We start from the raw sequence: 21,779 nt of genomic DNA on the forward strand, positions 1-21,779 counted from the left end.
TCTCCGAGGCAAGAGCCGCCATTCTTTTGCCTCATGCTATGGTTGAACTTTGCAGCTGGTGTCAACTCAAAAAGTGTCTCTGAACTTTAGATAAGAATTATATGTAGAGGTGGGGGGGTCTCCCTTCTTCCAGCATTCTGGTGCAGATCCTCTCACACTGTGGGATCCCCCAGGGTGCTTCTCTTCCGTGCCTTGCTATGTGTTGTCTGGATGACAAGGGGAGTGGGTCTATTTCTGAAAACAGGGAGAGCTGATAGTTTGGCATAGCTGAAACAGATCGACGTTAAGATACCAGGATACAGAAGAGGGTAGGGAGACTTTTTACAACGGGGAGATGCTGGAGTCAGGATACCTCTACCAAGTGATGGGGAGTTAAGGAGGATTCATGCGTGTGTACATCACAGATACCAACAAAAGCCCAATTCTGAAAATTTAGAATAAATCATCATATCAAATAAGTTACCCTTTCCATGAGACTCAGGAAAAACAAACGCTCATATGCCCTTTGGATCAGTGGCAACCACCAACCATGATGCCACATGAGCTAGGGTTGAGGCAACAAAGGCCATGTGACCATAGATAGTGATAAAGCACCTTTGCAGGTCCCATAGGCTGTTAGGTGATACAGAAAGGACCGGAGGCATCATGACAGATGAATGCTCTGCATATCCAGAGATCTCCCAATAAATGCAGGGGGCTTCAATGGGGTGAAAAATTAGCTTGTAATTGACCATTCTCAAGGCATTCATGTTGGGGTATGGGACCCGGAAAGTCAGGGATCCTACTAAGTGAAGGTGCTAGAAATCAGCAGACAGGCAGGATTCATTGGCATGAAGGTCTGGGCCCTGGGGCATAGTCGGGGAGACGAGGCAGGCCAGGAATATTGACGTAATCATCCGAATCCGCATCTTCCTCATTGACAGCAGGAAGCTGCTGGCCCAAGCTCACGTACTCACAGCTCATCTGCAGAGATGGGGTCTGGGGCCAAGGAGCTTCAAGTACCTGGGAGCAACGAAAGGAGTGTCACCAGCTCTGGCTGGGTGCTTTAAGCACCTGTTGGGTGGATTTCCACTGCAGGAAATGAAGGACCATGGGCATGACTACCAAGGCCACAAAGATGCGGAATCAGCTCAACTCCATTAAGTGGGGGCCAGGCCTGGGGTTTTTTTCCCAGGGTGCAGTTTCACCGCAAATAACTGGGAACCGCTTCATTCTAATGTGGGCAGGATATGCTTTCATGGGGTTCAGAATGAAGTCATAGGGCCGAGCAGGAGTGTGAAGGAGGCACAACTTCAGAAGGCTCCCTCCCCTCGGGGGATAAAGGGATATGACATGTGAGGAAAACATGCATCTTCTCAGGCAAATATTCAGAGGTAGCATGACTCATTTCTTATACCCCTGTAAGGACTTGGAGAAGCCATGACACAGCACAGGAGTGCATTCCTGAAAGGGGCTGGGTAGCAGAGGAAAGAGGACTGCAGGCCACACGGGGACTATGGCCGCTTCTCTTCCCCAGAGAGATGCTTCAGGACTCTCCCTTGACGGCAGTTAGTTCTCAGAAAGACAAGGCTATGTCAAGAGGCTGACAGGGCACAGGCACTGTAATACCCACAGCGCATGGCATGGCAGAGACCGTGATCAGTCATCTAAACAGAAGTTCTAAGAACTAGAAGGGCTGTCCTCTGAATGCAGGAAGCATCCGTTTAAAGGAACCTCCACATTTTAATATTTTACCCAAGAGAGAAACAGCAGAAGCTCGTTTGAAAAACACATCTCCCTCCGAGGGTCTCAACTTACTTGGCCTAAACAAGAAAAGTATTCACTATGAAGATGGTTGAGCATCTGAGGCCTATTTAACCCTAGTTGAGGGAATGAGGGCCTCGTAGAAGGAGGCAGGGTTAGCTTTCGGCAAGGGGCAGCCCAGAAGAGGGTCTGTGTGAGCCTAGGGGAGCCCCACAATAAAAGTCTGGCTTTTGGGTAAAACAGACAGGCTCTGCTGGGCCATTCAGTCCCAAGCTTTGACGACTGCTTGTTTGGTTGGTCGTATGTTCTGGGAGGTGAGAGGGAGGACACATTCAAAAGGGTGGAGGTAGACTACAGGGCTAGGTAACAGTCTTCCGGTTTTTAGCCAGGCACTTGGTCATTTAATCAATGTATTGCCAGCTGTGACTGCCTGACAGCTAAAGGCGAGTGGAAATGAGATGTGAAAATTCAGGGCCATGGGCCTAAAGAAGCAATCGTTGCTGTGAGTAGAAGTCAGAACTTGGTTCTGGTGGCTGAGTGCTGACCAGGGACCGGAAGAGGTGGAATAAAATGTGCCTGGGTGACTGGGTGGATTAGGCCGCTTCTTCCTGTCACTCTGGTTTGAACCCTGACTTCAGAGGAAAATTGACTTCTATGTCTTGGGCTCTGTATTTTGGGGTCTGTTGTATTTAATTAACTCACACTAAATCACACACACACACACACACACACACACACACACACACACACACACACACGGTGCCCTTATTAATTTTTTTTCATGACTACAAAACCCAGTGTCTTAGACATTGAGAATGCATAAAGAACGCTTTCTTAATTTGTGGAAACAAAAGGACACATCTGTTGTCTTGAATGTCTGCATCTCTGCCCAGTCACTTTAGATAAAGCCTAACGGTCACGTTACTATTACTTCTTCTCATTTTAAGAGTTGTCTAGAATGTCCTTCCTCACACTGAGGTAAAACTGTCAGGGTGGCTTCCACCCCCTCTAGCCTTCTAGAAACCTAGCGTCCTTTTTACATAGTATTCACTATAGAGTTACCGTTCCTACTAGACTAAAGCCATCCAGCACCCATTTGTCCAAAGAGAAATGCTTGGCCTGGTAACTTAAGGTAACCTCAGATCTTGGGAAGTCAGCCTCCAGAAGGCCCAGATACAGGCAGCTGGGGGGACCCTGGCCAGTGAGAGCACACTAGCCTGGCTGAGCCAGGCGGAGCTTACCTGTGGCTGGGCAGAGGACACTGAGGCTGGGATGCTGAGAAGTGGAGCCTCCGGTGAGCCTATGGGGGCAGAAGAAAGTTGTGAGGGCCGGGCCTCTCCAGGCCTGGCCGCCACTTGTCCCTGGTGCCCTGCTGGCACCAGTCTCCACGCACGCCTCACTCGTGTGTGCACTCACCCACGCTGTCGGGGCCCGGTGCGCGCCGTGGGCAGGCGCTGTAGATGTTGTTCTGCGAACGCGGTCTCTGCGGAACACCTAGGCGCTGTGCACGGAGTGGGCGGGATGTCTCCCGGCCGCCGCGCATCCTCATCGCCAGTCTGCGCCTGGAGAAGGCTTCAGAAAGTCACCGGAAAGAGAAAAGACATGGCATCAGATGCTGATGGCCACCCGCCTCTTTTTCCCTAGACTGAGGGCTACACACATCTATGATACTTGTCATTGTATGGCCTATGCATACATGCCCAGGGTGCAGAGCACCTGAGATGGAAAGGCATCCGGGTTCCCTAGGAGTCCAAACTGAACCTGAAGTCTCTGGGCTCCTTCGGTACCTCAGCTCTCCCAAGCCACGCCCAGAAACCTCAAGCGCTCACCTTTCCTCCTTTGAATGGCTCTTTTTACCATCACTCCCAAAAGAAGCAGCAAAAGAAAGCCCAGGAAGGTCGGAATCAGAATGTGAAATTCTGGGGTAGAGATGTGAAACCCTCGGTCTTGTCTTCCATACTGTGGGTCGTGGTGGGGTGTTCTTGACCGGGAAAGAAAGAGGGAGAGAGAGAGGGGGGGAGACAGAAGGTAAACGAGAAAAGGAAAATTAAAGACTCACCCTTGTGTGGCCACCGTTTTTTGGAGATGACTCAGAGTTGACCCTTTGTTAACGGAATTCCCTCCATCAACCCTCAAAGAGGTTTGGTTATGGGGTCAGGAGTCTTTGGTTCAAATTCAAGTTCCTCATTTTATTGGTTATATGGTCTTGAGTTGAGTCTTAGTTTCCCTGACTGAGCCTTATTTCTTTATAAATAGGAATCATAAAACCTGCCACAACAAAGGAGGTAGAAGGAATTGGAGGCCCCTGGTCCATAGCAGGGTTGGATACGGCTCCTTCGTTAGAAACCTTTACACAGTTAGACTTGCATTAACCAGGCCTGGACATTGCACATTTTTATCTGCTTAGCATCTTAAAGACACTGCGCGGTGGCAGGCACATGGTTGACTGTAAAGAAATGTTTATTACATGGATTTCTGAGAAAAAAATGAAGAGTCAGTCCTGTTTTCACTAAAACCACTTAGATTTTATTGCCTCAGTTCCCTCACTTATAGGATCCAAATGATTCTGAGATTTTTTTCAAGACAGGGTTTCTCTGCATAGCCTTGGATGTCCTGTACTCGATTTGTAGACCAGGCTGGCCTTGAACTCACAGATATCCGCCTGCCTCTGCGTCCTGAGTGCTGGGATTAAAGGTGTACACCATCACGACTGGTTGAGAGAGTTTTTTTTCCCCCTTACTAGTAAGTTTGTGTTTGCTCAGACAAAATACTTGTGGGTTTTCTTGAGCACGTGCTGTAATGCTGCCCCCTAGTGGTTCATTGAGGTCCAATATTTAGGACAATGCTAAGCAATAGAAACATTTGTCACATGCAATTTAAATCGTGTTCGCAGCATTAGGAAGGAAAAGAAAAAGATGAAAGTAATTTTAACGTTTAATAATTGGCGATTGGCATTAATTACTTTATATAAGGTCAGAATTAGGATGTTTCACGTGCATTACTTGTTGGTGAGAGTAATGCATTTATATATCACACTCACAAAGAGAGCATCTTTCAGTGCATTTACAGAGACGAAGCCATGAAGGGTGCAGGACGACTCCAGGCCCTAAACACAAAGGCTCTTACCTTTGCCTATGAGGTCTGGTGTGGTGGCTGTAGCTGGCCTCTAGGGGGCCGACTGCTTTCTGAGCTGAGGTCTTCGGAGCTGCGGTAGCAGGTGGGAGGGCTGGGGACTCCGCAGTTGTTATTGAAGACGTTCTGGAAACTCTGGGATGGCGGGTCACTGGCGTGATGCTGGAGGGCTGGCGAACTGAAGGGACCTCAGTCCTTGGAGCTGGTGTGGTGAGTTCAAGAGAGAGGAAAGACTACGTTAGAGGTATACCGTGTTCTCCCGTCTCCAGAGTCGCTCCTTCCCTTTAGCCCACACATACTACTTTTGTAGTATTCCTTGTGGTCTGATGTGCCTTTATAGCATGCCATCCATACTGAAAACATTCAGGCATGCTTGTTTCAAATGTCATTTTCTCCCGGAAGCCTCTCCTGACATCACAGGCAGAAGTGCACCCCAGAAGCACATTCTTGAGGGGAATACATTGCTTTTTGTGTGTGTGTGTGCTCATCTATTCCCTGCCCCCTACCCCCAAGTTCCATCTCTGTGAGTCACACTCATGGAACTACCATCTACCCAGTTACACTGTTTCTCTTGAGCCAGGCAGGGCCTCTTAGTGTAACAATGTTCAATTAGTGTACCCAATTCATCTGGTATATGTTAAGATGCAGTGGAAATGTTAGTATAATAGTCATCTTTTAATTGCCAAATAGAGCTGTTAAAACCACTAGCTACCAGCTTAATGACCTCTAGCTGGGAACAGGCTGCCCAATCTTGGTTTCCAGTTATTCATAAAGGAGCTGGGGTTTGTGAATTGGGCACTTTGTAACTTGTGGTGCCACCTGGTGGTGCTATGTGACTCCTTCAACTAGGGACTGGAGTCCTAGCTGTCCTCTCTTTTATTATTATTTTTATTTTATTTTTATTAATTTATTCAGATTACAACTCATTTGTTATCCCATCACTTGTATCCTCCCATTCCTCCCTCCCTCTCGCTTTCACCCTATTCCCCTCCCCTAGGTCTATGACCGAGGGGGACCTCCTCCCCCACTATATGGTCATAGGCTATCAAGTCTCATCTCGGCAGCCTGCTTATTCTTTCTTTGAGTGCCACCAGGCCTCCCCACCAAGGGGACGTGGTCAAATATGGAGCATCAGAGCTCATGTCAATGGGAGTTCCAAGATGGCGGCGCCTATCATGCACAGAGAAGGTCCTCACTTAAGGCAAGGACAAAAGTGTGGGAAAGCCATTTCTGCTTGGCCAGCCACTCTGTGAGCTGAACAAAACATCTCTCCCCTTTCTCCTGCTCTTGACTTGAGGACTGACCTTTGGATGTGAATTCGGAATAACTGACATGGTCAACCACATCGAGCCAGCTGGGAATCTGCTGCTGCAGAAATCTGTGAGACCAGATTTCTGGTGGAGGCTCGGACATTGGTTCACCTTCCAAGAACGGTTCATACTCTGTTAGCGGGAAGAGGGATACACTGGTGATCATTCGGGAGGGGACAGGACAGGAAGTTCAAGTAGAAGCTGGCTCAGCCAAGGCCACGAGGAAATGAACACGGGCCACTGAGAGCAGAAAAGGAACTGGCCTTTCCCACCAGCACATCCAGCATTCCCTATAAGACCACCAGGCTGTCGGCATTATAAGCTGCTGAACCAACCATGCCCATGTTAGGAAGTTGCTGAAAAGAGAAACAGCCAGGGTTAAGAAAAAATGAAGGACCCGGCCATATAGTAACACAGGTGGACTAGATAGATATAGCTTGGTCACTAACTGTTTCTTATTTTTATCTATCCGAGACCTTTCACGAGGTAATGGCATAGGACAGTTGTGGCCTTTCTTCGAATCTCCTCAGCCTCAAAACTTCTTCCCTGCCTGATGTTTTCCTCTCCACTCACACCCCAGGTAGGATGGGCAGCACACCACATCCGTCTCATTCCTTTCGTCCGCTGTGGCTAGACGTTTCTTGGTCAACAGTGAAGTTTAGCTGTGTTGATTTGTGTTGTTACTGGCCCAGGTACTACGGCAACAGCACAGGACAGTTATAGTTAGATGCTGGTCTCAGTTTTCCTAACTGGGAATGTGTTCTGAACACCCACCATTATGGACGTTCAGGGTGATTTTCCGGGTCTTGCCCCGGTCTGTGTTTATGCCCACACCACAGGCATAGATTCCGTTGTCATTTTCAGTCAGCTGTGTCATCTCCACCAGGAAGAGATTCTCATCCAAGCACGGCGTTAGGGTGACTCGTCTTTCATATTCCTTCTTGACAAAGCTGCCGGACACCACGGTGGTGCATATTCTAGGGTCAGTCATCTGTCGGCACAGATACATCCTCACGGGTATTCTAGGGAGTGGGCACTCGATAGTAATAGATCCGCCCCACTCGGCGTCCAGCTGTACTTCTGGGAGGACTTTCAGGGACCCAGACACTGCAAGGAGAAGAGATGAATGCAGAAGAGGCCCCATTATCAGACGTATCTCAACTTCAGCCACATCCTCAGCCTCACGCATCTCTCCGATCCTAGCGGTGGCCCCAGGCCACTTCACACTCATCCTTAGATCTAGCGATATCCTTGACCTCAAACCCAGCTTCAGGCCTTCAGGGATTTCCACCTGTTGAGTCATGTTTAGTTTCTTCAAGGTCCTATTCTCATTTGGGCGTACTCTGTGCGCATCCGACGTCCTCAGCCTCATAATTAAATCTGAGACTGTAAGGACTTGGACACAACTACAGTGCCTACTCCAAAGAGAAATAGTATGCCTGGAGTGACCCCCCAATGGCACACAACCCCCAAGTGACTTCAGCATGGGGGTGAAAAAGGTGACACATGCTTATAGCACATTTTCCTTTGGAGTTCTTTTTCTCCTCAGGTCTGTTCATGTACCCAGTCCTCCTTTCAACTCTATTAAACCTTTCAACCAGTGTGCATTGGATGCCTTTCATGTGCATCCCTGTCTTACACAACAAGTCATGACAAATTACACCAGCAGATAGCTACCATAGCAGAATGTAATAGATTCCATGAGAGAGCCAGCTCAGGGCTCCCTGAAAGGAGCGAGCAGGAGCAGCTGACTCAAGCCACTGAGGGGATGGGGTCCCTGGAGGAAGGCTTTCGAGAGAAGTGATGTCCAAGCTGTGCCCTGAGGGCAACTGAGAAGGTGACACTGGTCACTCGTGTAGAGAACTCACGGGAGGGAAAGCTGGGGTATGCGTGAGTGTGAGTACACGCCTGGGAGGGAAGCGGATCAGGGAAGGAGTGGGAACTGTGGGCCGCAAGTCCCTGACCTCAGAAAGCAAAGGGGGATAGTGTAGTGTAACCCAGCCCGCTAGAGGAGAGGGTAAAGCCACAGATGGTGACGTAAGTGGGTCCCAGCAAGTGCCTCCATACACTGAGAAGAGGGTGTCCTAGTTACTTTTCTATTGCTGTGATAAAACACCATGACTAGACAACTTCATTTGTCTAGAGCATTCCATTTGGGGCTTGTGATTTCAGAGGGCTAGAATCCATGACCATTGCTGTGGGAGGCATGGCGGCAGGCAGGCAGGCGTGGTGTTGAAGTGGTAGCTGAGAGCTTATGTCTTGATCCACAAATAAGAGGAAGATGATGCTGAAGAGAGAGGGACAGGGGAGGTAGCAAAGCAGTGGTGTGGGGTTTTTGAAACCTCAACGCCCACTCCCAGTGACACAGCTCTCCCAACAAGGCCACACCTCTTAATTCTTTCCAAACAGTTCCACCAAATGAGGACCCAGCATTGAAACATATGAGCATATGGGAGGGGCATTCTGATTTAAACCATCACAAGGGTTGATAGGGTAAAGTGGGCATGTGTGTGTTCAGGTGGGCCTGGAGGGCTACGGCGGAGAAGCAGAGGGCCTTTCAGATAACAAGAACATGCTGTGTCCAGACGGAGACATGAGAGAACATGGCAGGGAAACCTGCTGGCGTACAGATGTTCATCTACAGACATTCTGAATAGCTCCAATGAGCTTAGTCAAATTAGTTAAAAAAAAAAATTAGAACATCAATGGGTTTAGGGGTTCTAGATTTGGTTATTTCTGGCAGAGGGGAGTGTTGAAGGGTAGGGAGGTGGAAAAAAAAAACCCATGAGCTAGAGGTGGGGGTTAGGTGAGGGTGGAGAGGCGCTGGAAAACATCCACTGGAAATGTTGAGATCAGAAAGTTGAAGCTATGTTAACATGCTAGAGGGAGGAAGAGGCAGAGAGGGCTCAGCCAGGAGCACGGGGTCTGCTAAGGAGCCCTGCACAGCACACACAAAGCCCAATACGGCTAAAAACTGATGCCAACAGAACTCAGGAGATGGTGTCACTCCTGGACTCAGCCAACGGAAAAGGAACATAATCACAAAGTTCCAGTCAAGGGTGAAGACCTCGTCCAGAGGTTGAGAGAATCATAGAAATGACCAGATTCCAGGACAAACTAACAGGTACATCTGTGGTTCAGGACTACAAAAACAGGCTGCCAAGACAGAGAGAAGTCGGGTACAATCTCGTAGTTTAGAAGTCTGAAGTGCTGTTGTTCACGTGAGTCATTCAGGGGGCTTGCAGATGCCTGTAAGTAGTCTTGTCCTTGGGCGGGCTGGCTCCCTATGTCTAGGCTGGTGCTGGGACCTCACCCTCCTTAAAGGAACATTCCAGATGCCATTTTTTTTTGGCTGTTTAAAAGTGACTCTTGGGAAGAAAAGGGAAGAGGGAGAAGGTATCTAAAGGACCCCACCCATTTGATATTAATGTTGTAGAGGCAATTAAGTGACATCTAGTTTGTAATCTCTAATTTGGCTGGACAACCTCTAAATTGCCGGTAGAAGAGGAGGAATGATGTAGTTTGGAAAGTCATTGCCAATGTATAGTCAGACGAAAACACATGTCTGAGATGCTAATTATGTCCCCTCGCTTTTTCATGGTGCAAAACGAGGTGAAATAAGATGGTAGGGCCCTGAGGGCCGAGGACACACTGGAGATTCTCTAAGTGGGAGTGGGATTCAACCCAGTGTGGAGCAGAATGCTTGAAAAAAAAAGGGAGACCCCTGGCTTGAGATTCTACATTTATTGAGAGGCCTATAGGCGATGAGTGTGTCTGTGGGGCAGGCATTCTCTCTAACTGAACCTGCAGCTCACCCATTCACCAGCAATCCTGGGTGTTCTCTTGTTCCTGCCTCCCCAGCTCCGGGCTTGCAGGTGCACATCGCTGAACCTGGCTTTTTATGTGAGTGCTGTGGCTCTGAACTGAGCTTCCCAAGTTTTTGTGGCAGGCATCTTGTCTAGCTATCCAGCCCCTGACCGTAAAATTTTAAATTCCATTTAAAGGACGAGAGGGCTGGTGAGGTGGCCCTGAGGTGGCTCGGGAGGTGGAGGCTCTTGCTGACAATCCTGGCCAATTTCAGCTTGATTCCCGGTGCCCATGTGATAGAGAAAGAGAACCGGTGCCCTCAAGTTGTCCTCTGACCTCCATATGCATGTGCCCCCCCAGATAGACAAGCAAGTAAACAAACAAATAAACGTAGTAAAAAAAAAAATAGAGCCGGGCGTGGTGGCGCATGCCTTTAATCCCAGCACTTGGGAGGCAGGGGCAGGCAGATTGATGTGAGTTCGAGGCCAGCCTGGTCTACAAAGCAAGTCCAGGACAGCCAAGGCTACACAGAGAAACCCTGTCTTGAAAAACAAAACATGACCTCCAGCAGCCTATGTGTGTACGGGCCTGGCCTCAGCATCCCATGCTGACCTCCAGCAGCCTACGTGTGTACGGGCCTGGCACTTGTCATTAGTTCTGCTCCAGAAATGGCTTCTGTTTTCTTTCACAGGACACCCTTTCAGCTGCAATCTGATTCTCTTGCTTAGAATATCTGTCTGCAATGATCCCCTCTTTCTGTTGCACCGTTGGCTTAAACCTCTCTTCAGCACTGTGATGTCGCACACACAAGGCCTGGTATTGGCACCTTCCAGGCCCTCAGATGGTGTTTGCCTCTCCTCGACCTTTTCCTGTTTTCTTTCCCAAATGCCTCATCAGATGCCTATCCTCTCCTTCACTTTCTCTTTGATCAACTTCCATCAAAAGTTTGTCTCTAAAAGTCCACCAAAACCGCTTTCATCCAGTTCAGCACACTGTCCTTGGTGCTGTCTCTGGTGAGCACTTACTTGTTTGGCTTTATCTCACTGGTCCCCTTTCGAGTGTTTGACCCCTACCCCGCCTCCGAGTTCTCCTTCCTAGCCCGGCTTTTTGTGCCCCCCCACTGTGCTGTTTCATCATTGCTGTTACTGTGATGGCTCCTACATCCTCACCTTCACCTCCCTCTCAGAGCTGGGCTTCCACAGCGTTTGGGACCTGACCTATTCTTTCTGTCTTCACTTCTCTTCCCACACTAGATCATTTGCTCTAACCTTTCCATACAGAGGCTGATAGGTTAGATTTCAACTAAACACTTTTTATTTTTTATTTTTGGTTTGTTTGTTTCTAGTCTTGTCTGAGCTCCAAACTCAGACCCTTGGCCCTTGGACTCCATTAATCATCTAAGATAATATCAAACAACAGCCAGGAGAGGACTCCCCATCTCTCTTCCTCCTCATTCATAAGGGTTTTCAGCCTTGGGAAATAAAACACACCATCCAAGCGCTGAAGCCCAAACTCATTCTCACGTTAACAAATCAAGATTAAACTGCTACAGGTCCAGGGGGATGGCTCCATGGGTAAAACTGCTAGCTAGACAATCCAAGTCCAGTCCTTGAACCCATGTAAAATGCAGGAAAAGTGTCTGTAATCGCCTCACGCCTATGGTAAGATAGGAGGTGGAAAAAAGAGAATTGCCTGGAAGTTCATAGGCCAGCTTAAAGTATGTAGCACAGCGGCAGAAACAGTGAGAGAGATCCTGCCTTAAGTCACAATATGTGTATGTATTCTTATTAGTAGCCTAGATAAAAAAAGATTTGAAGTTCGTATCTCATGATATTGCCTTGGTTCATGAGGGAAATTCCCACAGGGCTACATTTAATATGGGTCTATAGTTGTACTGAGGGCTAGGGCTAGGCCCACCCCAATAGTTGTAGGTGCGAGGGCAGTAGTAACAAATAAAGGCCAAACAAACAAATAAACTAGTTATTTGAAGTTATTATCGAGGGCTAGGTTGCTGCAGTGCTAACCTAACACACACACACACACACACACACACACACACACACACACACACACACACACACACCCCTGGGCTTGAGTCCCAGTCCTATATAACTAGGCATGGAGGCCCATGCCTTTAACTCTAGCTGTTGAGATCCCCTGCAAGAAGATCAAGAATTCAAGGCCATTGTCTGCATAGGTCATTAGGAGCCAGCCTGGGATACAGGAGGCCCTGTCTTAAAAACAAAAAACAAAAAACAAAAGAGAAGTCACAATAAACTGCTAATTAAAATATTTTGTATGTTCATAAGTCCATATATTCCTTCTCCGTTGCTTATGGCACATGTGACCTCCCTCTGGGCAGCCTCTACTTGGTGCCTACAGCTTTCCTCATTGATATAGAAATGTCCTACATTTCTGGAACCTCCAAACCCGTGGAGTCTCCTCTGATTTACTTTCACACCTACACCTGTCCTCTTAGGGTCTTCATATAGAAACCCCAGCCCCGCCACACTTTGCCTGGCCTCAGAGGCTATTTGAAAACTAGACGATGGCCTTCGTGAGCCCTTCACTCTTACATTTTATCCATCTGCAAAGGCAGATGCATGTGGACAGTGCCAAGTCCTGCTGTAAGCTGAAGACGTAGTGTGGTTTCTTGGACCACAGCTAAGACAAGATCTGTGTGTCCTTAAGGATAAACCTGAACAAGCGCTTCCCAAGGTGGCAGCATTCTAGTCTTATGCCCCAAAGATTCTCATTTCAAACGAGAGTTTTTCGAATGAGTTTTGCATCGCTCCACTCTCTGGTTGGAGAGCGGGAACCGTTCACTCCATGCAACGTTCCTATTGTCCCCTTGCAAAGTCTGAGGTTTCTCCTTGTGCTGGCTAGCTTATGTCAACTTGACACAAGCTAAAGTCATCTGAGAGGAGGGAACCTCAGTTAAGAAAATGTCCCTTAATATTGGCTTGTAGGCAAGCCTGTAGGGCATTTTCTTAATTAATGATGGGTGGGATAGCGTCCATCCCATTGTGGGTGATGCCATTCTTGGGCTGGTGGTCCTTGTTTCTATAAGAAAGCAGGCTGAGCAAGCTATGAGAGCAAGGCAGTAGGCAACATGCCTTCATGGCCTCTGCGTCAGCTCCTGCTTCCAGGTTCTTGCCCTGCCTGAGCTCCTGTTTTGACCTCCTTTGATGATAAACAGTGATGGGGAAATACGAGCCAAATAAACCCCTTTCTCCCCAACTTGCTTTTTGGTCATGGGGTTTCATTGCAGCAATGGAAACCCTAACACATTCCTTAATTGTACCAGTCTCTTAAAGAATCCTAGCTGCTTTGGCTGGATCCATTTTGTCTTTTCCTGTCATTGTAGCCTGTGCTCTCACCAGAATGGATCAGTTACCTTCTGCTTATTCTAGACCTTCCCTAGATCGTCTGCTGTTTCAAAATTCCTCCTGGAGACTAGGCCTATAAACTGCAAGCTCAGGTCTCTCACAGCAGTAAACCCACTTCTTGGTAGCAATTTCCTGTATTAGTTACTGTTTCTCATTGTTGCCACAAAATGCCTGACAAGGAGAAACTTCAGTGAGGATTTGGTTCACAGTCTGAGGGTATGGACCAGTGGTTCCCAACCTACGGGTCATGACCCCTTTAGGGGTCAAGTGGCTGTTTCCCAGGGGTCACCTAAGGCCATCAGAAAACACATGTGTTTACATTGTGATTCATATCAGTAGAAATACTACAATTATGGAGTAACAATGAAGATGATTTTATGGTGCGGGGGGGGGGGTCACCCCAACATGAGGAGCTGTATTAAAGGGTCACAGCGTTAGGAACCCTGAAAACTGATACAGACCATCATGGTACGGAAGCTATGGTGGCAGAAGTGTGAAACTGCTCGGTCACATCTCCTGGTGGATGGTGGCGGGGATCAAGGAACAGAGGAAGGAGAATCCCAGTGCTCCTCGGGCATTCTCTCTCTTTTTTCTCTTTATTATGATCTCAGTCCATGGGATAGTGCATGCGACGTCAAGGTGTGTCTTCTCCCCTCCATTAATTTTCTTCAGAAACAGCCTCACAATCACGCCCAAAAGGAAGCCTGACTAATATTCCAGTGTTTCTTAATCCCCAGAATTTCTCAAGTCCCAAGCAGAAGATATTATTGATAAACTAAATAAGATAAGCACACTGTATGTTTGCGATAGACTGTGAAGAGCCAGTTAATGGGTAAACTGGGATGTTCCCATGGCAGGGACAACCTGAGAGAGGGCATGGTAGCCGAAATCTGTAGTATGTGTTCAAAGAAGAGTCCCCTTTTCTCTGGACAAAGGTACAGGGGAGCATGGTGAACTTGGAATATAAAAGAGAAGAGTGCGTTTAGGATGGGGGCCAATGAAGGGCATTACAATGTTAGAGACGCTTAGGACAAATGTGGTAACTGGTTTGTATGGCAACCAGCGATGTATAGCAGGCAAGGCATTGGGCACATTTGTATTCCAGAGCTTGGAGCTCATTCAAGAGGGATGCCCGGTAGGTGGCTGTAGGTAGGGATAAGAAATTTAGGGAAGCAAGGTGATGGTGGCGTGTGCGCCTTTAATCCCAGCACTAGGGAGGCAGAGGCAGGTGGCTCTCTAAGCTAGAGGCCAGCCTGGTCTACAGAATGAGTCCAGGCCAGCCAGGACTATCATACAGAGAAACCTTGTCTCCAAAAACAACAAACACAAACCAAAAGAAAAATATATAGGGACTAGGTTAAGGAGTCTTCATCTGAAGTCGAAAGCTGCCCATTCAAGAGAGGAAAAAGATCTAAAGAAGGAGAAAATGTGTCCACAAGAAGAGCAAACCTTGGAGACACACATTTTACGATCCTGTATTAATAAGTGAATATTTAAGATATATGACACCTTCAACTCTTAAAAATTTAACATCTGTCCTGCGTGGAAGTCTGGAAGAAGGTTTCCTGAGTGGGGAGGGGCCAGAACCTCCCAGATCTCCATCTTTCTGCCCCGAGTCCTGGCTGCGGCTGAGTCTGTCCAGAAGCATCAGAGCCAGAGATGGCTGGCAATTGATTGCCTCTGGCTAACTCAAACCAAGCAGTTAGTCTGGAGTGTTTCCCCATAGCACTCACCTGGCAGGAAGTAGAGAAACCAAAGCCAAAGGTCCATGATTCCTTGGAGGTCAGATCCCATCCCAGAGGCCCCTGGAGTGAGGCTGAGACACACCGATCACCTGGGAGCCTTCTCCAGCTGGGTGCTTGAAAGAGATTCTGACCTCTGAAGGCCTTAAAATGAGGAAACGATCATCAGTCTTGTTTGCTAACTAGCCTTTGTCTAAAAAAGAAAACACCAGCAAACCACAGCGGAAATCAAGAGTTGAGAAATCATGTGCGGCATTAAAAAAAAACAACAACGAGTGATCAGGTTTCAAAGGGCCTCTCAGAAACTCGAGACTGGAGTAGCTAGCTACTAGGCTTTGGCCCTTCGTCTCCAAGGGACCTTCTAGGATTAATATGAACTGATTGCTTTTGAGCTAGAGCCACTTGTTTTTTCCCCCAGCAACAAAGGCTTTGTGGACCAAAGCTGGGCTTTGAGTCACCAGTTAACCTCTGATGGATACTTGTGAACACCTACTATTTGCAGTGATTTTTAACCATGGATTTTTGAGCACTTCACTATTTTTCCCTGAACTTTATCTAAAAAAGCCAAATGAAGGCGAGGCGGCCTCCGGCACCCGACCTTGCAGAGTATCATTTCTGAGATCTTCGCCACAGCTTGCCCAGCACCCCGGTTATCTTTCAGTCTGCGTTCTCTCACAGTGGTCTCCCAAAGGGGCTTCCCTCTGGCAGAGGCACAAGCCACTGGCCAATAAGCAGAAAGGCAATGCTAGGAAGAGTCAGGTGTGACATGTCACATAGCAACGCTGCCTGAAGTGTCAGCAGCCTGGTAGAGCCATTCTTCAGGACACCCAGAGGCAAGGGTGAGGCCCATGGATGGAGAAGAGAGAAACGAGGCCTGGAGGGATCATGAAAAACAACTTTGGATTCAAGACAGAACGCTGGAGGGTTTGTCCAGGCTCCATGCTCATTAGCCTCGGGCAAGCTTCCCTGAGCCTGTGTTCTTGCTAGGAACTTGGAGATGGTCATTTGCCTTGCTTGGTGCACAGCAGAAATCACTGACGTGGAAATGCTATAAAAGCCCTTTAACATGGGCTTTATAGCTTTATGGCCTTTAAGATATGGGAAGCTGTAACATATTAGAAGAGGATTCCCAGGCTTTCCTTGGTGGTGGTGCGGGTTCATTGGTTCATTTGCCCACAGCAGTTCCCAGGGCCCCTAGTCTAGGCTTCCCAGCCACTTGCGCCCACACTATTTTAGGATCATTGGTGGCCTGGCTGCCTGTGCACCACTCCCCACTCACGCCCACACACCAGATTTGTCACATGTTCTCCAAAACACAACGCAACAATGTCCTCAGCCCTGGAGGTTGAATGTGAGCTCGCAACAGGTGCAGAGGAAGAGGAAAGAGGAAACGTGTGGGTGTGGGCTGCCTGCCTCTGTCATGCCCTTCTCTCTCCAGGACTCTACTAGCTAAGAGCAATCGGCATGTGATGTCCTCCAGCCAACAAATAGGCCAAGAGGTCATAGGGCAGTCTCGGGCTTCTGTTTAGAGGGGCTGACTGAGGGCAGTTTCAACTAGCATCAACGTCAACACTTTCTTACTGAGAGAGCTAGCTGGGCCCTCCGTTTACTTAGCTAGATGGCTGAGATCGCCTTAGAGTCCTGGGGTAGGTGAGAGGAATGGAAGGAGAGAAGGGAGGAAGGAGGGAGGCTATTAGTGACCATGCAAGGTGTGATGGTGGGCATGGTGGGTGTCAGTGTGCTGTGAGGTGTGAGGTCAGTGTCCTGTGCAAATGTGCTGCATGTCGTAAGTAAGTAGGTTCTGTGCAGCGTGTAGGCATGTGATCTGTGTTCTGTGATACGTGGTGTGGCATGTGATGTGTGAGTGCATGACGTGGCATGAGTGTGTATATGTCATTATTCTGTATATGTGTTACATTTATGTAGTTTTTGCATATCTATAAAGTTCAGGAACTGGCTCTGTGCTTGAGCCAGTGGGTCTGGGCTGAAGACATGTGGGTGACAGGACAACATTTAACATGTTTAGCCTTTAAAAGGGATTCTTTTAAAAAAAAAACCCATATGAGGGTAAAAGCAAGAGTTTGTGTTTGGGGCTGGAGAGAGGGCTCAGAGGTTAATAGCATTGGCTACTCTTCCAAAGGTCCTGAGTTCAATTCCCAGCAACTGCATGGTGGCTCACAACCATCTATAATGAGATCTGGTGTCCTAAAGAATTTGTGTGTGTGTGTGTGTGTGTGTGTGTGTGTGTGTGTGTGTGTGTGTGTGTGTAAAGAGGGAGAGAATGAGGGGTTGGCTCCCTCCTTCTCTCTTTCTTTCTTTCTCTGAGAAATGTTTTCTCTTTGTAGCCCTGCCTGTACTGAAACTCTCTCTGTAAAGCAGGCTGGCCTTGAACTTAGATCCACCAGCCTCTGCCTCCAGGTGCTGGGATTAAGGGAGTGCTCCACCACCCCCCAGCTACTGTGGTTTTCTTTATCTATTCACCGAACTAGTTTTAGTTTGAGGCCAATCTACTTAGATATCAAAATAGCCAAGGAAGCTTATTTCATTTGATTGACAGGTTGACTCTGATCTTTTGATCTCAGGTTCTTTGCCAATGAGTATGGTTTTTGTTTTGTTTTGTTTTGTTTTGTTTTGTGTGTGTGTGTTTGTTTGTTTGTTTTTAGATAGCAGATAGTTGCATTGTGCTTCTTATTGCACTCAGATAGCCTGAATTTTTAAATGGGGCATTTGTGTTAAAGGCTGGCTTTTGAGAGATGTTTGCTAGTGCTTATGGCTTTGTTGGCTGTTGTTCTGGCTGGCTGGATTGTTGTTCTTTGTCTCATGTTCCTGTTAGTTTGGTTATGATGGATTCTTTCCCATCTCTGCTTTGCTCGGCTATTCATTTCATAAGATCATTTGCTTTTGTGAATGTTTTTCTTTTAGTGTGTTATCCAATTAAATATTTTTCTGGGGGGCGATTTAAAAATTATGAATGTATATGTGTGTGTGTGAAAGTGTATGTCACATGTGTATGGGTGCCTGTGGGGGCCAGAAGAGGCTGTCGGATGCCTTGGAGATATAACTGGCAGTTGTAAGCAGCTAGTTGTGGTGGGAACTGAGCTTAGATCCTTTGGAAGAGCAGGTATGCTCTTGGCAGCTGGGTCATCCCTCCAGGCCCCTTTAAGTATTTTCTGAAGTAGTAGCACAGCTGTCGTGAGCTGCTCTAGTTTGCAAACGTTCTTATTTCTTCCTCAGTTTCAAGAGATAGCTTTGCCGGACGTCGCCATCCTGATTGGGATGTGTGTACTTGCAGTGCACAGTACAGCCGTTCGTCCGTCCTTTCCAGCTCAGTGTTGCTGGTGGTAGATCTGACGCTGTTCTGTTCTGTTTGCCTTTGTAGGTGGCTTGGCATTTTCCTCTTACAGCTTTAACATGGGTTCTTTGCTTTGTAGTGTTGACATCGTGACTCTGATAATGTTGGGGAGAAGTTCTTCCTATTTGGGTCTCTAAATGACTCTTGTGTTTGTGTGTCTGTTTCTTTCTGTGGATTTGGGAAATATCCTCCCATAAGTTTATTGAAGGAACTAAATTGTTTTTAGATTTTTACCTCACCCTTTTCTTCTTTCTTGAGGATTCTTGGGTTTGGTCATGGTGACCAACTTTTCTTTTGTGTATCTGAATGGATTGCCATCTTTAATTTGTCCCTTGATAGCCTTTCCACTGCCCCTCCCCCTTCTTATCACCTTTGGGGCTTTGTTTGATACTTTCCACTGGGCTTTGTTTGATTGATTGCCTCTTTGATTCTCAGCATTTCTTTTCCTTCTTTCTTTTATATTTCTTCATCTAAGTCATTTAACGAGATAGATTTCTTATAGCCACACCCTCATCTCCTCCTAGAAACAGTGCTCTGAAAGATGCTTTCTGGTCTAGCCAGAAGACCTTCTTGGGATCACTGTTGCTCATATGAAAGACTCCCAGCATTTCTATTTGGCGCTTTCTCAATCTCGAGCTGAAGTTTCCCTGTATTTCTGCGTGTTATCTACATCGCTCGCCTTTCTGTCTGCTTCACTAACTTTCTGTTATAGGTCCTGTGCTCACTTTCCTCACTTCGCTCATCTGCTTATTTGAGTCTTTTATGTAGTTGCTGATTCTTTAAAAAGTAGAACTCTGAAATGTATTTTCCATCTACCATTGCCTTTGGTTTCTGGTTTGGGGAACTGTGATCTTGTGGTTGTTTTCTTATATTTGTTGGGTTTTTTTCCCCCCATGATGATTGTGACACTTGGTTGTTGTTGTTGTTGTTTTACATTTTGAACACTTTTTGTTTGTTGGTTTGTTTGTTTGCAAGTCCCCTCTGGTAAGCTGTTTTTGCTTGTGTTTATGTTTCCTGAACTATTTAAAAGGGATGCCGGCTATGGTAACAGATATAAAGACTTGGCAACATTCTTGGTGTGAACTTGCATCAGTGGGTGCTTGGTCCTTCCCCTGTGTTTTCAGTAGGGTTCAGAGTCAGTGGCACTAGGGTACTGACTTGGAAAAACATAGTTAATAGGTTTTTATAGATAAGTGAATTGGTAACTAAGAAAAAAAAAGTCAGAGGAAATAAATAAGATGTAAAAGGAATGGGAAAGGAAAAAATACAAAATTTGAAAAAGGGGATAAGTGTGGTTTAGAGTGACAAGAAATAATGGAGAAAATGTTCTAGAATAGGTTCAGAAAAGAAAGGATGTGTGGTGGCACACACCTTTAATCCCAGCATTCAGGGAGGGTTCGAAGCCCAGGAAAAGCCAAGGCTACACAGAGAAACCCTGTCTCAAAAAAAAAAAAAAAAAAAAAAAAGGATAGCCATAAAAGCCTATTTAGATAAGACAGAAGCAAAAACAAAACAAAACCAAAACAACTAAGCAACTAAAGAACTGAAGCAAATATTAAACATTAAAGTTAAACTGCATGGCATGGACTCGTAGTCCCTGGTTCTTTGTGGTTGGGTTGAACACTGCTCCCCCTACCCCTCGGTCATCGTTTACTGCGCCCACCTGTTGCAGGTGGGTTACGGCTTCAAACAAATTAGATCAGTATGCTGCCCCTCCCGAAAGGGGCTGTAGGGAGTCTCCTTTTTCAGCTCCCTGCCTGTGCGCTGCAGCTTCATCTCCAGTGTGGATGCAGGACTTCCTGTGGTGGGGCGTGGAAGGTCCACCCACACTTGGGCTCACCATTGCTGCCGGGCCCTCTCTTTCTGGCACATTCTGGCTGTTTTAATTCCTCTTCTCTGACTGCTTTTTGCCAAAGAATGTTTGTGTCCAGTAGGCGCATTTTGGCCAGGGTCAGCACACGGCTCGCAATCCTACCTTCTCCCTTGCCTAGGCAGTGGTCCCGGAGCTAGCCGCCCTCAGCGTACTTGCAGGGAGTCTCAGCTTAAGGCTCTCACGTGGTACTTTTACCGCAGTCGCCATAGCCCTGCGTTGTTCTGTCCATCTTTCTGTTCATATTGTGTCTAGCTCCTGTTTGCAACTCGGTGGTCTAGTCAGTCTCTCTTCAGCTTGTCTTTCTTACGGTAGCCGAGTTCCGCCGGAAGCAGTGCCTCCTGGGAGCTACCTTCCGCTGTCTCCAGCCTGGCGTGAGCACTGTAGAGTGGCTGTGTGCCTGCCGCTGTTGGCTATTTTACCATGATGATTTTCTAGATGTCACCATGGCTTATTTCTTATTTTCCCACTGCCCTTTGTGTATTTCTGATGTTCTTCTGGTCTTTCTCTCATAAGACTTCTAGTCACGTTTATCTCTACCCTTCTCCTTCACTAGGGCACATAGAGGCAGCGACTCCTCTGTCACCATACCCAGAAATCTTATTTATTTATTTTTGAGACAGGGTCTTTCAATGTAGTGTAGGTTGGCCTGGAACTCACAGCATTCTGGCCTCAACTTCCTTAGTGCTCTGATTATAGGCATGTGCCATTACACCCAATGACCTTGACAGAGACTCTCTTGACTACTTGTGGCTCATATGTCTAGGTAATCTTTTTTCTTTATTACTACTACTACTACTACTACTGTATTTGGTTCATGGCCAACTTGGCACCATTAGTCTCAGTCTTATACTTTTTATCTAGTGTGCCCCTTTCCCACTTGAATAGTCCTATTTCTGAGATAATCCTTCCTCCTCCTCCTCCTCCTCCTTCTCCTTCTTTAATGGTCCAGCCTCCCCAGCACAGGTAAACATTTCATGGAAGCTTGGGTTGGGGTATACTACACGTTTCTTTGCCTTGGGGTCCATTCCTCATCATAAATGCTTCATCTCTAACCTCATATTAGTGTCTAGTGTTCTTCAAAGAATTGTTCAGTCTTGAGTTTTAGAAAGGTCTTAAATGGTTAGAGATTATTTCAGTTTACAAAGTAAAGTCAACTGCTACACCAAATGTCTCAGAATTGCTAGGTAGATCTTGTTAATGTATAGTCATATTAGTATGTAACAGCCTTTCAAAGAAAACTAAACAACCCAGGCAAGGTTTCCTTGTCATCAGATAGGTAAGTAACTTTCTGAATGATGGTCGTTGCTGGTTTGTTTATGTTCATCAATCTCACAGTTGATCGTTACTCTGCAGGGATGCATGCCATCCAAACAAAGCACAGGTCCACTTGTGACCCAGCTTCCTTCTTGTAAGGACTTTCTGGAGAGAAGA

The 21,779-nt window shown here is 47.0% G+C and overlaps 1 protein-coding gene across 2 annotated transcripts; it reads right to left on the reverse strand.

Moving 5' to 3' along the window:
* Nucleotides 1–46: 46 nt before the first annotated feature.
* On the reverse strand, nt 47–20,468 carry FCMR (Fc mu receptor). Of its 2 annotated transcripts, XM_084778627.1 has the most exons (9): nt 20,451–20,468; nt 15,115–15,267; nt 6,960–7,292; nt 6,180–6,317; nt 4,870–5,089; nt 3,573–3,724; nt 3,160–3,315; nt 2,985–3,043; nt 47–1,002 (listed from the first exon to the last, which is right to left on the reverse strand). In XM_084778627.1, exons 2-9 carry the CDS (start codon nt 15,173–15,175, stop codon nt 823–825), a joined length of 1,299 nt encoding a protein of 432 aa, XP_084634753.1. In that variant the 5' UTR covers nt 15,176–15,267; nt 20,451–20,468; the 3' UTR covers nt 47–822. The 2 variants fall into 2 exon arrangements, with proteins under 2 accessions (XP_084634753.1, XP_084634754.1); XM_084778628.1 differs by lacking the exon at nt 20,451–20,468 and having other exon boundaries at nt 49–1,002; nt 4,870–5,077; nt 15,115–15,350.
* Between the last annotated feature and the right edge of the window lie 1,311 nt (nt 20,469–21,779).

This window comes from Acomys minous, assembly GCF_964271855.1.
Source record: "Acomys minous genome assembly, chromosome: 1".
In the NCBI taxonomy this organism is placed as follows: Eukaryota; Metazoa; Chordata; class Mammalia; order Rodentia; family Muridae; genus Acomys; species Acomys minous.

Coding starts and splice junctions, on each gene's coding strand:
- FCMR (XM_084778627.1), bottom strand. CDS start 15,175: ATGGGATCTGACCTCCAAGGAATCATGGACCTTTGGCTTTGGTTTCTC. Junction 7,293..15,114: donor GTTTCTCTACTTCCTGCCAG/GTGAGTGCTATG, acceptor TTCTCCTTGCAG/TGTCTGGGTCCCTGAAAGTC. Junction 1,003..2,984: donor TGTCCTCTGCCCAGCCACAG/GTAAGCTCCGCC, acceptor CGTTGCTCCCAG/GTACTTGAAGCTCCTTGGCC.